The sequence below is a fragment of the Patagioenas fasciata genome, chromosome Z (genome assembly GCF_037038585.1).
Source record: "Patagioenas fasciata isolate bPatFas1 chromosome Z, bPatFas1.hap1, whole genome shotgun sequence".
In the NCBI taxonomy this organism is placed as follows: Eukaryota; Metazoa; Chordata; class Aves; order Columbiformes; family Columbidae; genus Patagioenas; species Patagioenas fasciata.
This window is the reverse complement of record NC_092560.1, coordinates 72,602,663-72,622,812: the sequence shown is the minus strand read 5'-3', so window position 1 is coordinate 72,622,812 and position 20,150 is coordinate 72,602,663. Positions and strand designations below refer to the sequence as shown.

General features: G+C 39.7%; 1 protein-coding gene across 4 annotated transcripts in view; it reads right to left on the bottom strand.

Moving 5' to 3' along the window:
- Window positions 1-7,671: 7,671 nt before the first annotated feature.
- The window catches only part of SMARCA2 (SWI/SNF related BAF chromatin remodeling complex subunit ATPase 2), a 120,362-nt gene continuing 107,883 nt past the window's right edge, over window positions 7,672-20,150 (bottom strand). For all 4 annotated transcript variants that reach the window (XM_065860203.2, XM_065860205.2, XM_065860204.2 and 1 more), the window contains exons 30-34: window positions 15,946-16,051; window positions 15,037-15,138; window positions 11,646-11,778; window positions 9,155-9,297; window positions 7,672-8,583 (exon numbers count right to left, since the gene is read on the bottom strand). In XM_065860203.2, coding sequence (XP_065716275.1) covers window positions 8,548-8,583; window positions 9,155-9,297; window positions 11,646-11,778; window positions 15,037-15,138; window positions 15,946-16,051 — 520 coding nt within the window. In that variant the 3' untranslated portion in view covers window positions 7,672-8,547. The remainder of the gene's footprint in view (window positions 8,584-9,154; window positions 9,298-11,645; window positions 11,779-15,036; window positions 15,139-15,945; window positions 16,052-20,150) is intronic.

The following is a 20,150-nucleotide window of genomic DNA, read 5'->3' as shown; positions in this document are numbered from 1 at the left end:
GGTTTCTTCCATTCAAACTCGGAAATATTTTCATGGGTACCTAATAATTTACAAGCAGAAGATGAAAAATCCGCTGTGTATCTTCTACAACAAACATTTTGTGGCTAATTTGTAATAATCTATGAATGTATGAACACTTACATAAATAGGACCAGGGATTTGATTTAGTATTAATTTTACCTGCCCATCTCCCTGTATGGAATCCTGCAGGCACAGGCTGCCTGATCTGCCTGTTTGAAGTCTGCTGCTTGAGAAAGCAGATTTCCCTGGACTCTCCTTCCCTTCCTCCCCTCCAGCGACGAAGAAGGTCCTTGGTGGCATGGAGAGACCATGCCCAGAGATGGCCTTCAGAGATTAACCAGACTGATGTGGCTCCTCACGGTGCTCTGAGGCCATGTCTGCAGGACCTCTCATCAGGCTGAAATTCATCTCTGCTATAGAGCAAGAGAAGCTTCAGTAGAGATCTCAAAAATTACTTCCTTCATCATGAAAGTAGATAATTTTCAAACTTCCCATTTGTTCCTCACCCAGGTTCATTTTCATTTAAAAGTCGCCCATGATTTGCTCTTAGAAAAGTAAAATTGTCCTTTCTAAAATCTTAAATGCAAAATGCAAATCTCTGCAAAGAGGAATAATTTAACATACAGTCGATGGTTTACAGCCTTTGACACGGTTAAGTCGGTGTAAATGTTGACACTGACTAGCAGGTGTAAAGGCTCTCAGAAGATAGTTGAGGCATTTATGTGAGAAAGAGGCTATTTTTTGGCTAAACTAGAGGGGAAAACAAGCCCCATTAGTGAACATGCAAAAAGAGAATACATGTGTGACCTTCCTGAAAATGTTTACACCTCCAGAGAGTGCAGCCTTCACAGAAAAATATTTTCTGTTGCTCTCTGTATTATTAAGGTTAAAAAAACACGTACTAGAATTTCATGTTTATCTTTCTGACATTGTTCAGGACTGAATGCTGTAGTCAAGTCAAACAGTGACATCACATGGCGTACGGTCAGACCTTGTGTTCACAGAAGAGCACGCACCCTGCGCTACAGGTTAACCTGGACAGGTGAACACGGGCTGGCGTCACTCCAACAGGGCTGTCTCTGACGGGTCCCAGTGCTCATTGCACAAATATGAAGCAGGACTGAGGTGGGGGCTGACGGCTGAAAACGATCCCAGGAGGTTAGGAGGCATGACTGTCTTCTTGACAGTCCTCAAGGGACCTTTTGCTCTCTTTCTGAGCAGCAAAGTGTGAAGTTGTCTCACACGAAGAATTTCTTTTTCTGCAAATAGTGTAAATTCTGCATGGTTGGTATATTTTGGGATTTAAAATGATCTTTTAATGAAGCTGTTGCTGCCTGGCACTGTGTTTGTTTATCCTGTGTCTGGACAGAAACAATTCTGAGATAAATTAAAAATATTTTGCTGTGCAAGCTCTTTTAGTTCAAAAATAACTAGAAATCACTTTTTGCTCAGTGACTCCGAAGGCTTAACGGTCCCACTCGATGGGCCTCAGGCAAGGGGAGGTGGGTGGAGGTGAAAGACACAGCATTATGAGTGTAGATGATGCCTCTGTTATTTTGCAGGATCAGTGTCTGTGATTTTCTTTACCTACCTCATGTTATTCTGTCTGAACCCATACAGTTACATCAAAGGAGGCTACAGCAGCAAGCGAGTAGAAAGCAACGCAGTGACGGAGACGTCTCCATGGACACCACCATGACTCTCAGAAAGCAGTGAGAAAGCCAGCCATGACTGCCTGTCACCAGAGAGGTGACAAGATTGTTCCCCAAGGCCAGAAATCTCTTATTAGACAAATGTTAGGCCATTAAAACAGACTCAAGGAAGCAGGTGGCACTCTGTGATCAGAGGAACAGTGTGACACAGGTAGAGCAGGCAGCAAGGTCACCTGCTGAATTCACAGGTGGGGCTGAGATGGTTGTGCTCACCTGAGCTGTGACAGACACACAGAGTTCAGTCTATGAGAAGCTTGCCTCCTCTATTAATCCCTGTGCACCATCCAAGGAAACAAGTTCACCTGGAGGAGCTGCTCTGAATAATTTTCAGCTCCAGAGACTGCAGCAGCAATGCTCCCCAGGTGCTCACTTGCAATAGGATCTGGCACAGTTGGAAAGGCAAGAGAGCATCAGCCCAGATGTGGTCAGAATGACATAATAACTGCACAGCATCTCCTAAGAAAATATGTCACCTGAGTGCTTGTCGATAAATTCAAGCTTCTCTCTTCAACCTACAGTTTGTGGCTGGGTCTTGAGTAGGCTGAATCTGGTGTTTATGTTCTGGGAACAAAGAAGAGGCTATGAAGCGAGTCTGAGTGTCACAGGAGAAAGTAACATCATTTTCAATTTGTTTACCCCTAAGCAGAAATAATGAACTTGTCAGCTATAGGACAAGCTGCCCATCTCATGAAAATCATCACCGTAATGTACCTAGATTCTGGTAAGGGTCCTGCTACACAGCGTCTCTGTATCTTGCAGATTCCCAAGAAGCAGTGAAAAATTTGATTAATGATGTAAGGTAAATGATTTTCCTATAAGCACTCAAGATGATCATGATTTAAATCCTTTCTGTCACACAGAAACAGTATATAAGGATGGCATGAAGAAATGGCACAAAGTTACATCTAGTGGTGTAGCAGTGGAAGTTGGTCTAATAAGTTTCCAAAGCAGAAGTAAAATGCTCTTATTTTGATACAATTGCTCCTATGTAGTTTAAATTAATTGTGAAGTCTTAAATACCCATTTTTTTACTGCTTCCAAGTGTTTAAGTGCACTAACATGGAATACTTACCATCCTTCATGCATCTGCAGTATGTCAGACATGCTTAGCTTCACTGCTTTGTTCCTTGACCCTGAGAACTGCTTAAAGAAACTTTGCCAACTGCAGGATCACTGAAGTGTCCTGAGGAGTGTGCCAGCAGACAACAGCACAAACAGCAACAGGTGTCCTGGTCTCAGAAAATGAGAAGCCCTAGGTGAACCATCAGACAATGCCTTTTTCCTCCTTCTCTCTCATTTCATGTCAGAAGGACAAAGGAGATGGGAAGTAATGCTGCACAATGAAGCAGTAACTGCTTTAAGTCTGTAAGGCATCCAAGTGCATATAAAATTGATTTCAATGGAAAGCGATGGACAGAAGAGCAACCACGCCGGCAGCCCAGAGGGAGAATGATGCACATAAAAGATACTACAACAACAAAAGGGGATATAAACCTTAATACAAATAACACCAATTCACCTCCACCAGAACTATGTCTGTTTCAGAGAAAGAAAATGATGTGTGGTCTTCTAGATGGTTCTCTGTAATTGCAGTGAATTCATGTCTTTGTACTGGGGTCTTTAATTTTATCTGCATCTCCTGGTGTGAGAATAGCCTATGTAACTCTTGTATTCTGATGAAATACATAGCTTAAAACCATCAGTCCCATCAAAAGCAGTAAATGTAATGAAGCATCAGTATATGCCACCATGGCAATGGATTGTGCATGAAAATATGACACTGAATACTAAGCACAAACTCAGGAAGCAGTTGCATGATCGGAAAATTGTAATGAAAATGGTCTCTGTCGCAGGTATAATTTCCAATACAAGTCTTCTGGTCACTTTGAAAATGCAAGAACTTAATGTTGCAGTTATTTGTTATGATTCAGCTTTTGACATCAACTTGGCATACATGGGAGGAAAACACAAGCTGTCATCATCTAATTGGAGAATTTTTTCTTACTATGTCTGCTGTGATGATGAAAATAAGGGAGAAGTAAAATACCAAACGGATTGAAATACAAACTCCTTTTAGAGGCACAGGAATAAAAATATTTTACCGTATAACAGTCTCAGATCAAGGCAGGGTGCTCAACACTTTTTTCAGCACACCCATCTCTCTGTGTGAATGTAGAGCCCGAAGTACGGTAAATATTAATATTGCAACATTCACAACCCTCGCAAGTAAAGCAAAGGGAGACACAAGCACTAGTGTCTGGACAGCAGGTATGACTCCACATGAGAAAGATGCAGATATGCCTGCACCAACCTTCTCTCATTTGAGGAAAGGGAGAGCTCTTGGTTGTTAAGGGGAACTAAGAGAGTGGTGCTGCAGCCTCCAGTTCACTTTTGGTTTATGTCGCATTTAAATGATTGTTGGATAAAATCTGACTTTGACTTTCCTCACAGAGGAAACACAGAGGTGCATTACTCACCTCTTTGTCTGCCCTAAACTAACTTCCCCTTCTTCCCTATGGTCAACACACAAACATAAACTACTTTTGCTCGTGCCTTTTGTGGACCTACAGAACTCGATTTACAGCCATGCTTCAGCTTACAGTTCAAATCTATTAAAAATTGAAAACAGATTTTTTTTTCAGGAATTTTTAAACATTTCAGAGATTTTTCTGAGGGGAAATTAAAAGACCAGTCTAAAAACCCCTTAATAAAAACTTATTTAGTTTTTAACATGTTGTGACCTGTTTTCCAGATTAGAACTCATGATCAGTAAACCCTATTGTCCAAGTGTTTTTAATGAAAAATTAACAGTAGACTGTGCATTATTAATAGAGCTAGTAACGCTTTCCTTGGGTGGCTGACAGCACTGAGCATGTACCAACAGATTAATAATTGCACACTACTTCTGAGGCTCATAACTGCACCAGCTGTACCTTTTGTCTCAGTGCACAGAGGCTGTGGCAGCATTTGCCACCATGCACCGTGCTACATCTCTGCCCCATCAATCACCGCATCACTGGTTTTAGTCAGTCACTGAAGAGTACACCTCCAGGGCCAGGGAGGTGGCGGCTGGGGAACACCCTGACAAAACAAAATATATATGGTCTGAAAACATAGTCAGTGCAATATGTTGTGTTGAGGACCAGACACATTTAAGCAAGAAGCCATTTATATTAATGAGTAAAAGGTTTTGCATTTTCTTTGTTTCTTTCACATGGTATGTGAGGGGAAAAGAAAGAGCATCTGAAATAAATAAAAGCTGTTAAATGTTATTCATCTGGCCCGCTTACACTGCTGCCTACTTCCTAGAAGAAGCAGATGCTACAAGAAAACCTCCTGCTATTTACTTCATTTTGCTTATCTTCCTCAGTGCCCAAGACACACCATTCCAGGTTTTACTGGAAAATTTTCTGAAATTCAAGTAAGGAATTAGTTAATTTTCCTCAATAAGGATTGTAGCACTGGGCTTCTGTTGTGTATTGTCCAAAAAGTATTTTGAGTGCTTTGCAAGTTAATTTGTACTGGAAAGGAAATCCTGTAAAAGTGTGCTTCCATCTTTAACATGGATTTGTACATACCTCAAAAGAAGATTTCCTCCTTTTTTGTTTGTTTGGTTTGGTTTTTTGGTAAGGAATTTAGAAGGTTACATACGACATCAATTTATCCAGAACCTCTTTCTTCATATACTGATGTGCAGAGATTACCATGAAAAAACCTCATCTTGAAAAACACAGTAAATTCATACAGAGAAAGGGCAGGATAACAATTAAAAAATACTTTGTGTAGAAATTAATTCAAATCCTATGCAAAACAACAGGACCAACTGCAGCGGGGGCATAGGCATGACTTCACAGTCGTAAATCAATTTTAATGTAATGATAAAAATAATTGCATTTTTCTTGAAACTCAGAGAGGAAATTGAAAATATTTTGAAATTACTTAAACCTACTAACGCAAAAAACTGCAGCTAATAATTCAAATGTATTTCTTCATGCAGATCCATATGTTCACATGGTTTATAGTTACTGCCCAAGAAAAGTTACTTTCACTTTTAATAGATATGTATGGTCTTCTTAGTTCACTTTTATTCTCCAGATGAACAGTCATCTGTAAATAATGAGTTCTTGAAAAATAAATCCACCTGGGTCACTGCAAAGTCATCAGGCACTCTGGGGATGGGTAATGTGATACTGTGCGTTTTACATGTAAGTTGCCAGTTCAAATCCAGTCTGGACCAGCAGTGACTGAAGCCTACTCCCAGGTTTTTCTTGTCATGTATAATGGGTTGGTAGCCTTAGTTCATTTTGCAGTGAAAAAATAACATATACGGTCTCATGAAGCTGTCACTGGAGACCAAATGGCTTCTGCAAACTGAACTATTGCGTATTATACAATCACAGAATGGCTGAGGTTGGAAGGGATCTCTTGAGTCATCTGGTCCAACCTTCCTTCAACCAGGGCCACATCAGTTGGTCAGAACCACATTCAGACAGCTTTTGAGTACCTCTGAGGATGAAGACTCTACAATCTCTTCGGGAAACCTGTGCCAGTGCTTTGTCACTCTCACAATAACAAAATGTTTCCCGATGTCTAGAGGGCAACTCCTGTGTTTCATCTGTGCCCATTGTCTCCGGTCCTGTCACTGGGCACCACTGAGAAGAGTCTGGCTCTGTTTTCGTTGCGTCTCCTCTTCAGGAACTAATTCACATTGATAAGGTGCCTGTGAGCCTCCTCTTCCCCGGGTTGAACAGCCCCAGCTCTCCCAGCCTCCCTTTGCAGTGCATATGCACCAGTCCTTCATCCACGTTCCTGGCCCTTTGCTGGACTTGCTCAGTACACCCATGTCTCTCTTCCACTGGTGAGCCCCACACTGGATAGAGAACTCCAGATATATCTCACCAGCACTGAGTAGAAGGGAGAGATCACCTCCCTTGGCCTGCTGGTAACACTCATCCTACTGCAGCCCAGATAACTGCCAACCTCCACTGTCACAAGGGTGCATTGCTGGCTCCTGTTCAACTTGGTGTCCACCAGGACCTCCAGGTTGTTTCCTGCAAAGCTGCTTCAGACACTGCTCTCATCAACACATCTCTCTGGGATGAATGGTATCTCTCTGTGAAATACAGGGTCTTCCTTTAAGATGAGCGCACACTAGGAATGAAATGTTCGAAATTGCTATAACTACATGAAGCTGACTTTACCACAGTGCAGGCCTAATACACACAAACAGGCACCAGACAAATACAAATTGCTTTTCAACTGTGCTACAAAAGCCTGAAGCAGTTAACACACTGCAAGGCAGTATAAAGTGATGTAGACACAGAAACACATGGTTCAGATAAAGAAATGTTCTGTTTACAAACCAGATCCTAGGATGCACATTTTCTACTCACTATATGCCCAAATATAAAGAGTTTTTATTTTCCAGAGTAGCAACATTTAACTGTAGATATGTAGTTCAAATGTTTACACTACCACACCTTAGCGCATCACAACTCTGATACCTCAAGATCATACTTAAAATAAACTGACTTGTTGGTGGGCTGACTGCCTGCATAGCTATCTGTAGTCATGCTCACTGAGACCTACAGACATATATTTCCTGAAAGAAAAAGAAATGTTTATTTCATTACTTAATCACTTCAATAGCAATTAGGTAATGAACCACACTTTTACTTTAAGGTATTATTTTACTACTTCAATTTTATTATTCTTATTTTAACATATATTGCATATCTTCTCTCTGTCTCTGAACATACTTCTATGGTACTTGAACGAGTTCTTATTTTACATTCAGGACAGACTACAGTGGATCCCTCTACAGGACACATTCTTGCCCTCCTGTCCTTACTATAAAAAGATTTTTGTGGCACTCATAACACAAGGCTGCATCTATTGAGCTAACTTATCTCTTTATTAGGAAAGCACCAACACCACATTCTTTAAAATTGCTGGAATTTTTATTTGCCTCAGGCTTATGACTTGCAACCAAAGACATTGTGCAAAGAAAGCAAAGATTAAGTACACTTTAGGGAAAAGGTGATAATCCACATTGGTAACATAGAAGATCAGTCTGATGAAAGAAGCCATCCATTACACTATATAGATTGCAATATTCAATAGCATTTTTTAAGCCAACTTTTTTAATTGAGGAGAAAAAAAAGTTAAGCAAAGTTTACAGTAGACATAAATTTGATACAATTCAAAAAGCATTTTTCTGAATATCGCCAAGCATAAAGTGGAAAACATATGTGTGACAAGGTGGATGAACGCTAACTACTGTACATTTATAAGCTATTAAACAAAGTTGCATATATGTACCACAGTGTAAAAAAACAATACAGACCAAAAAAATTTTTTTTAAACTGCCTAATGAAAAATCAAATAACCAGTGGCTTTTAATGGCTTCTCCTGGTTATCAATGCTACAAAAGACTTTTTTTTTTGCCTTTCTTATGCCACTGAAAAACATCTTATCAAATGATAAAACCAGGTACAATCAAACCATTACTGAGTTAAACCAGCCCATAGAAATATACTATCAACCCACATTTTCCATCAAAAGCTTTTTTTTTGTTGTTTTGTTTTAAATCTTTTGAGGCCCATTTGGTCACAATATGTTACATTTTTTTTCCTTTTTTACACCATGATATCATATGTTTGTCTGGCACTATCCTAAAGCTAATTTATAGAGAATGAGAATACAGAAACAACCCAATGTCTATTTGACAAAATGAATACACTGGGTGTAAAATAGGAGAAGGGAGAAGAGAAGGGTTAGGGGTCAGTTCTGCCAAGAAAATAAACCCTACGGATCACTCATCATCACTTCCGCTTGCTTCCGACTGGTCCTAGAGGTAAGAGACACAAGACAAGTCAGAAACTCTTTGCCAGCTATTCTGTGGAGTTTGTTAAAGAAGGAAAAAAAGAAAGAAAAAGGAAGAAAAATGGCAAACTGACTCATCAAGATAGCCCTAATAAAGCTACTATGTTATCTAATATTCCTCTTTCACAACATTCCATTTAATTGCTGTAGACTTCTTTAGAGAAGGAAAGATGCAGAGTTGCAATGTTGCAATAGCTGAAGCAACCACCGAAAAAAAACAACCAACCCAACAAAAAACACAAGTTAATAGTTTTTCATCTGTGGACAAAAGCAAACAGACCATGAGGTTTCAAGGTTCAATGAAAGTAAGAACAGCTCCAAGAAATAACTTCTTAGACATCTTGTCCTTCAACATTGGGACCAGATATCGTAAGTACACACAGATACAGTTAATATCCCCATTCAACTCTCACAGTGATCAATACAGTTTAAAAATGCGCTTAAGAATGACTATTTGAGAATTCTGACAGCAAGCAGGACAGGGTAGAGACGCAATTACTGCAACCACTTCCACAGTCTCAGTCAACAAAACTTACATTTTCATCTTGATCCTCATCACTATCATCATCACTCACGACAGGCTTGGCTTTTGCTCGACTTGGCCTCTTCTTGCCTTTTCCTTTCTCCCGACCTTTTTCATCCTTCTTGTTCAGCTTGATTTTGACTTTCACTGATTTTGCTGCAAAAAAAGTTAATAGTATAAATGAATGTGACTTTCACTTATCAACTTTTAAATGTTGTCTCTGTTCACAGAAATTCACCCCTGGTAGCAGCTTGAAAAGATATTCGTCTGTGTTCCTTATTTGGACCGTGGAACAATGAAGCAGAAGTATTTGCTTTTATTTCTCTGTTTCTGGATAGTTTTAACAGTAATTTGTATTAAACCATAAAGAATAACTTTAAGTTGACTACATGCATCTTCTGTTCATTCTCAGAATACAGGGTGTCTACAGGTAGCATACAGTCCTGTGGGGAGATATAAATCTAAAAATACTTTTTCCCTTGCTCACAGAAATGCCTATCCTTTGTACAAATAGACAATTTTTAAACTACAGAAATGCTTTGTGGAGACGACCGAAAAGTTTTGTGTTGACACCTTTTTGAAGAACACGTTAAGTTCCTGATTCCAGAACATCCATTCATTTCCAAACAAACCGCTAAAGGTGCATGCTTTGCACACCTGCTTGATGGACATGGAAGAAGGGCCTGGAGCCAAATACTATACTTTCTGTAACTGGACAGATAGGGTGGCCGGAGGGCACGTGTAGATGTATTGGGTGGCAGAAGGTAAAGTGAAAGGATCTCTTCCACTCTATCATATTTTTAAGTCTGCAGGGAACCAGTGTCACCTTCTGCTTCTGAAACAGTCAGAGTTTCACCTAATTCTTGTCACATTGAAGAATATTTGCAACATCAGCTGGTCCTTAACCAAGTGATGAGTTTTATTTGTCACACCATGCCTGAAGGCTGACCATCCATGGATAACAACTGTCCCTAGTCCTTCCAGGCCTGTCTATTCACAAATAACACAAACAGGACCAGAAGGGTTTATAAATACTCATAGCCAGTCACATTTGCTTCCACAAAGCACTTCTGTAATTTGTTTCTAGATTAAAAATAGTTTACTGCACTGTAAGTGGTATAGCCAGAAGACTTAAGATGACTGTAACAAGGTGGATGAATGTAACAACGTGGATGGATGATGGCAGAGCGGTGGATGTGGTCTACCTTGACTTCAGTAAAGCCTTTGACACAGTCCCTCACAGCATCCTCACAGCTAAATTGAGGAGCTGTGGTCTGGACAATAGAGTAGGGAGGTGGGTTGCAAACTGGCTTAAAGAGAGAAGCCAGAGAGTGGTGATCAATGGTGCGGAGTCCAGTTGGAGGCCAGTATCTAGTGGAGTGCCTCAGAGGTCAGTACTGGGGCCAATATTATTCAATATATTCATTAATGATTTAGACGAGGGAATTGAGTGAACTATCGGCAAGTTTGCTGATGACACTAAGCTGGGAGGAGTGGCTGACACGCCAGAAGGCTGTGCTGCCATCCAGCGGGACCTGGACAGGCTGGAGAGTTGGGCGGGGGATAACCTGATGGAATTTAACAAGGGAAAGTGTAGAGTCCTGCATCTGGGCAGGAACAATCCCAAGTTCCAGTATAGGCTGGGGCATGACCTATTAGAGAGCAGTGTAGGGGAAAGGGACCTGGGGGTCCTGGTGGACAACAGGATGACCATGAGCCAGCACTGTGCCCTTGTGGCCAGGAAGGCCAATGGCATCCTTGGGTGTATTACAAGGGGGGTGGTCAGTAGATCGAGAGAGGTCCTCCTTCCCCTCTACTCCGCCCTGGTGAGACCCCATCTGGAATATTGTGTCCAGTTCTGGGCCCCTCAGTTCAAGAAGGACAGGGAACTGCTGGAGAGGGTCCAGCGTAGGGCAACAAAGATGATTAAGGGAGTGGAGCATCTCCCTTATGAAGAAAGGCTGAGGGAGCTGGGGCTCTTTAGTTTGGAGAAGAGGAGACTGAGGGCTGACCTTATTAATGTTTATAAATATATAAAGGGTGAGTGCCACGAGGATGGAGTCAGGCTCTTCTCAGTGGCAAGCAATGATAGGACAAGGGGCAATGGGATCAAGCTGGAACACAAGAGGTTCCACTTAAATTTGAGAAAGAACTTCTCAGTGAGGGTGACAGAGCACTGGACCAGGCTGCCCAGGGAGGTTGTGGAGTCTCCTTCCCTGGAGACATTCAAAGCCCGCCTGGACACCTTCCTGTGCGACCTCACCTAGGCGCTCCTGCTCCAGCAGGGGGATTGGACTAGATGATCTTTTGAGGTCCCTTCCAATCCCAAACATACCTGATACTGTGATACTGTGACTGTTAACACCCAAAGCAGCAAACTTACTAAGAAGTTACTTTCACCAATGGAAATACAACTTCATAATCAGTCTCAACACTTAAATTCGAAAAATCTCTTCTTCCATCCCCAGATGTACTCTCTTTTCAATATTTAGCAGAAAACTCACATTCTGATTCTGATTCTTCTTCTTCTTCTTCATCTTCATCATCGTTGCTTTCCTCCTCGCTTTCTTCTTCTTTGGCAATCTTCTGTCGAGCACTTTTGAACACAGACTGAAGAACAATGGAATCCTCATAGATCTACAGCGGGAATACAAATCTATGTCAGAACTGTAAAGTCAAGCAATATAAAAAATTCACAGCATGGACCTCAGTTTTTGGCACAAACCCACAGGTATACAGCCTTTTCAAATACTGAGTAACAATGCTTGCTGCATGAATTTTACACGACAGACAAGCATTATTTTAATGCTCTAAATGAAGAAGTTTGGCAATAGTGAGCCATAAAAATACAATTCTTAAAATGTATAACATCTAAAATATCTAGTTGGAGTGTTTTTCTTATTATTTTTATTACCGCAGGAATTATTGTGTATTTTCATTAGATCGTAATGGCCTTGAAAACCTGTCAAAGCAACAAACTTCAGCAGTAAACACCTTAATTAAAAAATGAGTTATAATTTAGCAATGTTGATGATGACAAATAGCTAATGCTCATGTTAATTGTCCTTATTTTTTTCTGAAACCTAAAGTGGCTACAAGGAAAATATTTTTCCAAATTAGTTCATTCCTTCCTTCCTCTTAGATCTAAAAACACTGAAAAAAAATTACAACTGGTGCTTGTTATAAACTTAGCACATGTTCTCATACTTCCTGTAGCTTGGGTACCTCAGATATTCTTTTTATCCAGAAGCATGAGGGCACTCTCAAGAGTGAGGGGACTACATTTGACTTGTATCACATTTCTCAGATTAACACAATAAAAATCTGTTTTCTTGCCACAAATCTGGGACTTCATAATCACTTTAACAAATGAGCTTGTACATTTTGTTTTGTAAAACATCAGAAGACAATTACTAGACAATTCAGCACTAGAAAATTAAGAATAGTTAACAGAAGGGTACAGAGTCATAGACTGTGTTTGGTTTTATCATCATAATTGCTTGAACTACCTTGGCTGTCATATTACTCCTCTGGCTGAAATACAGACTTTCCTGTATTAAAGAGACACTGGGTACTTGTGAGAAAGATAATGGAAGGATTTTTGCTGCCATTACACAACCTGTAAGTTAAAACCAATAAAACTACTCTAATATTTTGCAGGTTCAAAAAAATGAACTAGAAAAAAAACTTGTTCAGGATACTTTCCATGAAATCTGTAATTCTCTTTCTTCACTTGACCACCAAGTCCTTTTTAGAAAAACTGCCTCTCACTGCAGATAGTTCCCCATTCTGTTACTACCAATGCACTTTCTGTTATGAGATATTTGACTGCTCTTGACCACAGTAAAAATTCTTGACATATAGATAATGACCACAAATGTTTTGAAAAGGCTTTTCTCCTGTTGTCTTACAACATTAATGAGTTGTGAGACCCCACAGCTTCCTTCCTTGAAATCAAATGTTTAGTGACTTTCTCTTACACCTACGTTTTTCAAGTCAGCTATTGACAGAAGCTCTTGAGTTTCTCCTGAGGACCATTTATTTTTCTTACACATAGGCCAAGCATATTCCATTGTTCTTAGGAATGCCTCCTTCAACTAACCTTACTGTCCTTTCTCACACCAAACACCTTTCCAAGACAAAAAGAATTAGGGAAGCATACAACATTATATTGTTTTAATGCCAGTCACTACATATTTAAGGTATTTCTGTGGCTTAGAATATTAAACAGAATTTCCTAGAGAAATGAAGAGGTCTTAAAAATTATTAACTTACTGTGGAATTATTTGTAATAATCAGTATCTATTTTGATCCAGAAAAATACCTGGAGCTGCTTTGGGAAAAGCTGTGCAAATATAAGTATTCTTATTCTGACTAAATCCAATTCCAACAGATTTCAAAAAACAAGCAGAAATAACAGTGGAACTTCCTTCAAAAAGGCAGAAGCAATGACCACAGAACTTCAAATAACGACATCTTCAGTTTCAATAGACACAAACTATTTCCAACCCCCTAGATGCCTGTATTTCATTTCACCATTCCAACATGAAAAACTCTCAAAATTGCTGAGGTTGTATTGAAGACAAAAGCCTCAAAAAACAAAGTCTGTCTCTCCCTGAAAGCCCTGCATAAGGCTCCAGCTCAGATAGAGGTGCTTTACTCCAAGGAGAGGCAGCATGCATCATACTAACAGAACTAACATGTAGAATTTCACTTGAAGTCACGGTGTACTTAAACAAATGCATTTTGTGTCCACACACAAATAATCTAGTTTACTGAAGTGAATTGGTATGTCGGAGCAAAGCTGGATCTGAACTATTACAAAAAACATGAGGCAGCCTTCAAAACTGGAGGACTGTTGCAGAAGTGTTCCACAATTCACTAGAAATCAAAATGAGCTGTGTAAGAACTTCGCAGAAAGAAATGTAAAAAAATCTTAGCTATGAGGTATTTGGGCTTCACATTATAAAAAGTAACAGCAGCTCTGGTAATTGATGTTGCTACATTGGAATGGAGAAGAATACTACAATACGCTGATACAGGTTATTTCTGAACTGAGTAGCAGTATCTATGGAACACTTCTACCCACTCAGCCTTTGGCTTACTTTTACTTAGGTTTCTTTTGACATAATTTTTTAACTCTTGCACATTATGAGAGTGGTCCTCCTGTTTGGACCTAATCTATAAAAATAATCACTCAAGACCATGTTTCACTATATTGAGAGACCTCCTTATCTGTCATCCAGATCTTGTAATCTCTCATTTTGTGTCAGTGTCCTGTTATGAATTCACAGTACTGAGTGCATTCATATGTGTGAAACAGCTGTTTGAGATGAGAGATTTTGCCTTCCAAACCTCTCAGAATCATCTGGGATTTATTATTACTGTTTCTTAAAATGGCCACTGATTTTTTTCAGTACTAAAAAATTACCAGAGGGTTCAGAAACTATAAAGCTTCACACAAAAAAGCTCTACAACCCTTGCATACTTATGTTCCATTAGCAGAACTGAAGAGTTCTCTTTGAAATCTTCCCTCAACACCCCACCCTAAGTTGTACTGTTAAACCTGCTCTTTCTTGCATCCACTTTGGTAAACCCGAGCTGATGTATCACTCTGCATGTGCTGTCTTTCATTATAGATTCAAATAGTCTTATAGCAGCTCTAAACTATACAGAGATCAGAAAAAAGTGATCTCGCAGTAAAAACTGATTTCTCTACATGCACGCACTGCAGCTGTGTCCAGTGAATTCTAGATGATTCTAAGAAGCCGGGCATTTTCTCTATTGAAAATAATAATTAAAACACAGAGTTTACATATATATAATAATTCACAAGCATTGAAAACATTAGATAGGGGAAATCTGTATGTTTAACACAAAGCGGTTCGTTCAGACCTGTGATCCTTCCAAATTGAAAGTCTGCGCATTGTGGCACAGCAACATGACATCTTTCTCCAAGTCTCCAAGACTCCGATACTTATGGTTGCGAATTCTTTCCTGTTGCATTTGTTGACAAAATGAAGAGAGGTATGGATGGGCAATGGTGTAGAAAGAAAAACAGCAGACAGGGCGCTGAATTAATACTTGATTTCAACACATTAGAAGTTTTCTCTTTAAAAAATTTTCCAAAGAATCAAGACCAAGTATCTGTTTAAAACAAAGTCCTAAAACATATTGTTAACATATTACTCAAGAAGATACACCAGGTTAATAGAGCAGAAAATTAAGCAATTGTTGCATTAATTGGAAAGCACAAAAGCAAAACAAATGGAGCGCTTTTGGTAAAAAAAAGTTCCAGTTTCTTCTTTCTAGCACAGAAACAAAATAAGTCATGACATGAATGAAAGTCATAGAATTGTTACATCACCTAATGTACAGCAAGCTGCCTAAACCCCATCTGCTAACCTGTGTTTGGATCTGACCTAGGTATTCCAAGAGGTCATGCTAGTTTAGAGATATCTATATTGCCCTAAAACCATTAAAACTTTTACAAACACTGTGTTTTTATCAAAGATGTGCTTACAGATTCACAATTAGGTCTTTGCAAAAGAGACACCAAGACGTAATCTTGAAAGTGCCATTCCCGTCACACTGCTACATTTTTATTTGACTTTGAAATTAGTGATACACTGCAATGTACACTAACTAAAATTCTTAACAAGGTGTGTAACAAAGTTTAAAATATAAGCCACGGACACAGGTACATGCAATATTCATTATGTAATTTTACTGATGACTTCATGCTCACCCTTCTGTATAACAAAAAGAAATGGAGGAATATCCACTTCCAGAAGTGTTTCTTACCTTTATCTTTTTGAAGTCCACTGGTTTCCTAATCAACTCGTAATACTCTGGTAATTCTTTCCTAGATGGGAGCTGAATGAAGACTTCACTCAGCTGCCGTCCAGAGCTGTTGAGAGAAACAAACTCATAATGCAAAGAATTACTATGACCTTCCCCCCAAACACACACACACAATCTAAGCATAATAAAATAAAAATAATATATATTTTTTTTTAAAATCACAAATTTTTGTTTCAAATACTTTGAAATTGAGCCCTGCTCTGATTTTTTAATTTGGTACAGAGAATTAGTTTACAATTTAATACATATCCTTTGTGCTACTGTTCTGACACATCACCATCATTATAGGATGATATATATGTACAAGTCTCTATGGAAGCAGGATCAGGACACGAATCTCAATTCCGTAGCGGTTTCCTGAGTACAGTCTTAACCTTCTCTCAGTTTTGTTTTATAATTTTTAGCAAGTGTCCCTCCTGGCACTACAAGTTTATCTTCTTGGTCAGTTTATAGTTGTTTCGTACCACCTCATCATAGCAAACCATTTGTTCATACTGACTTCCATCATACCAGATGATGATTATTAACAGACTAACTAGTTGTTATAATGAAAAACAAATATTAAATTCCATTAATGACTGTTAGATTCTGGGACGATCGTTGCAACTGTATTGAAAATCACTACTGCCATTTGTATTTCTTCAGTCACCTGAAATAAAGTGATAGGTTATCTCAAAACCTTCCATACTCTAGGAACATTAGCTAACGATTACAGATGTTTAGAATTTCTAAGATTCCCATATTTCCCATTGTTCATCCTCCATTAATAGCTATTTATCAATTCCAAATTGAGGGGTTTTTTTAAATCTTCTTATTTTTGGCTTCCCAAATAATACATGGCTATAAGCCACCCAGAGAGGAAAGGTGTTGGTGGCACTTCTAGGCTTAGACTTTTTTTTTTTTTCCCTCTGTGTGTGCCATTTTTCTCACAGACAAAGTAGCAGAAAAAAAGTAATTCACTTCACATAGCACTCACAAGCACTTCCCAGCCCATATTTCCATGTTCCCTTCTCTCCCCGCTACTCCAAAAATGTCCTGTTTCCATTTTCCTTTTTGGACGATAACTCAGGGATGCCAAACCTTCACAGGAGCTGGGCAACAAGTCAAGTCCTGGTCTTCACCAGAGCTTCTCTCTTGCAATCAACATCCACAGTGGTGTGGGATCTTATCAGACACATTAAACTAATCCTGAATCTCAGGCTGACTGAGGCAATTCTGCCATGGGTGATAAAAAGCCCAGAACACTTCTGCCCTTACGAAAGTAATGAATGCCTACTATATCTGAGGCATTTCTTAATGCCTGGTAGATCAATGAACAAGCAGAAATAAACAGAATTTCCTAACTTCCTAAACTGCTGTTGCTGACCTAATCCAAGACTTATTGTTCTCTGTTCACTCCTGGGGCATTCCTGCTCTACCTAAACCACACAGCTTTGTGGCAGATTCTCTGACAGACCACATGCACTGCACACTCAAGGCAGCTGGAAGCAATTTCATCCAAAAGATCTAATCTATTCGGGAAGCACCCTGTTACTGAAATAGAAGAAATCATAAAACGACCAGATAACTGTCATCCCAAGTCTTGCTGTTTCTCTCCTGCCAGCAAATAACTGTGAAACTCAGGCCACTGCACCACTATCTGCTTTGGTACTGATGCAGACCAAACATACAAATTCATCACTTTCATGCTTCCGCCAAAGTGGGAGGTGTTTATGTCATGGATATAAAGGCACCAATCTTGTTAATGAGCTACACGAGTGGCTATGTCATGTCACACAACAGAACCAGTCTTCATCTCAGACTGACCTCTCAAAGAGAAACTGGAAGCAATACAAGGAAAAGCAACGCATTAAGTACACACTACACAGCCGACTAAATTAGCATGTTTCTAATTCTTTGCAAAATGAGGACTGTATTAGTTTTTTGTTAAAAAAATAGAGGTGTTGAGCACTCATAGCTGCAACTGAGATCAATGACATTTGTTCTGAACCTATAGAACACCAAGTACGCTGAGAACCCAGATCTCTGACGCCCAACTGGTATGTTAAAATTCACATTTCTACACCCCATTTGTAAAATGAGAATAAAATGTTGTGAAAAAAGTTCTGTATCTGCAAAACATTCAGACTCCTTATGAGTATTTGTGGTAGAATGCAAACCCCCCTTTCTCCCCCTCCCTCCTTCATCATGAAAGGAGTAGGCACATCTCCCTCTCTCTGCTACTTGAGGCTGACAGCTTCTTTTGTTTGGCCCAGAGCACCCTGGCCAGGGTCATTAGGAGAAGGGATTGCCAAGGCGCCAGTGAGCCGCTGGGCACCTGTGACCAGTGTGGGGGATGTTTGGAGGCTTCAGGGGCACCCCACACACGGTGTGGGGGTGCAGAGAAGCTTCTAGATTGCCTACAGTCAGGTCTGATCAGCCGGTATAAAAACGGGACTCTCTCGTCAAGACTGCCCATTGTCGCCGGTCTCACGGAGCACGAGGTGAAGATGCTGCCGCCGAGAGCCCCCCTCCCCGGGATGGAGACTCCGCTTGCCTTGCCACCACGGGTGTGAGTAAAACTTCTCGCAAGATGGCGAGTATATTTATCCCTTCCGTGCACATATGCACGTGTAAATTCCCGTGCTTAATACAAGCACATATAACTTTATTTCCTCGCACAATCGCGAGTGTATTTATATTCCGTGCACATTTGCACGCGTACTTTAAATTACTTCCTCACACAATCGCGAGTGTAACTTTATCTCCTCGCACAATCGCGAGTGTATTATAAATTTATCCTCGCACAATCGCGATTGTATCATAAATTTATCCTCGCACAATTGCGAGTGTATTTTCCTCCCGTGCTTCCACATAAGCACGTGTAGTATTCCGTGCACATTTGCACGTGTAAGTAAATTAACCCTCGCAGAATTCCGAATGTATTATAAATTTACCCTCGCGGAATCGCGAGCGTACGCTTTACCTGTATCTCTTTAAGAACAATCGCGCACCGTGTTCAGGCAAGTGTGTACTCCTCTGGGACTCGGGGGTGGTTCCGGCATTGTTTTGGGTGAAGCCATGTGCATGCACTCTGTGGACCGCCTGTTGTATTAGTTGCTGCCCCTTAATAATATTCCTCAACTGATAGCCGAACCTATATTTAAGTCATTTTTGGAGTGCTAAAACCCTGTTTCTCACCGGTTTAATAAAAGTTGTTTTGGATCCTGTTGTCCCTTAAACTAGCCTCACGGTGCCTTCGTGACAGTATATTAAGAAGACCAGGGGGAATTCAGCCATTCATTGAGTGATCAGTGCCCACCTTGTGTATTCAGGGCACTAGTCCTGTGGAAAGGCAGAGCAATACACTATCACGCCATTACACAGCATACTGTAACCTACCTTCCTGAGGGAATCGCATTAGGTTTCCACCTTTTTTCTGTTATATCCTATTTTTCTGTGTGCTTGGCTTCACAAACCAAATAAAGTTATTAAAATAAATCTCTGCAATATACTGACATATGATATAGATGTAAGCTAATCCTTTAAATAGTGCGAAAAGTTGCTTTCAAAATTTTGTGCAGTATGAATCTGGATTTGCTATGCAGAAGGACTGAGTTATCATTGCTGTGTTTTAAACTTCAGCAGCTTTCTTCTAACAGAAGTATCCAGTTGAGAAAAACTACTAAACCACCAATGCTGGTGTTGCTTTAACTACACTCCAGATTTGTCGTTTGTCCATCTCAACCACGACACAGATTCCAATAAAAAATGTAATTAAGTATAAAGGAAACAGTTATTACTAATCAAATGTCAATCAAAATTTACATGTTTAGCATATTTGTCCTATCAAAAAAGCTTCTGATGAACACAGAGCTTTTTATTTCATAGCTATATATTTCTTCTCTTTTTTAACATAGACACACCCATCCTTATATTGCATTTCATATTAAAAAATAACAGTAGTAAATTATTAAACAGCCATATCCTCTTTTCAAGACATAAATCTAGCCAATTGTGATTTGTTCACACATTCTATTAAACTAAGAACACCATAGAAAACTTTCAAGCTTTTGCTTGATATAATTAATTACTGAGAATAATTTCAGGCTGTGAAAGAAAAAGCATTAAGGCCATGAAATATGCAACAGACTGGTGCCCGATTT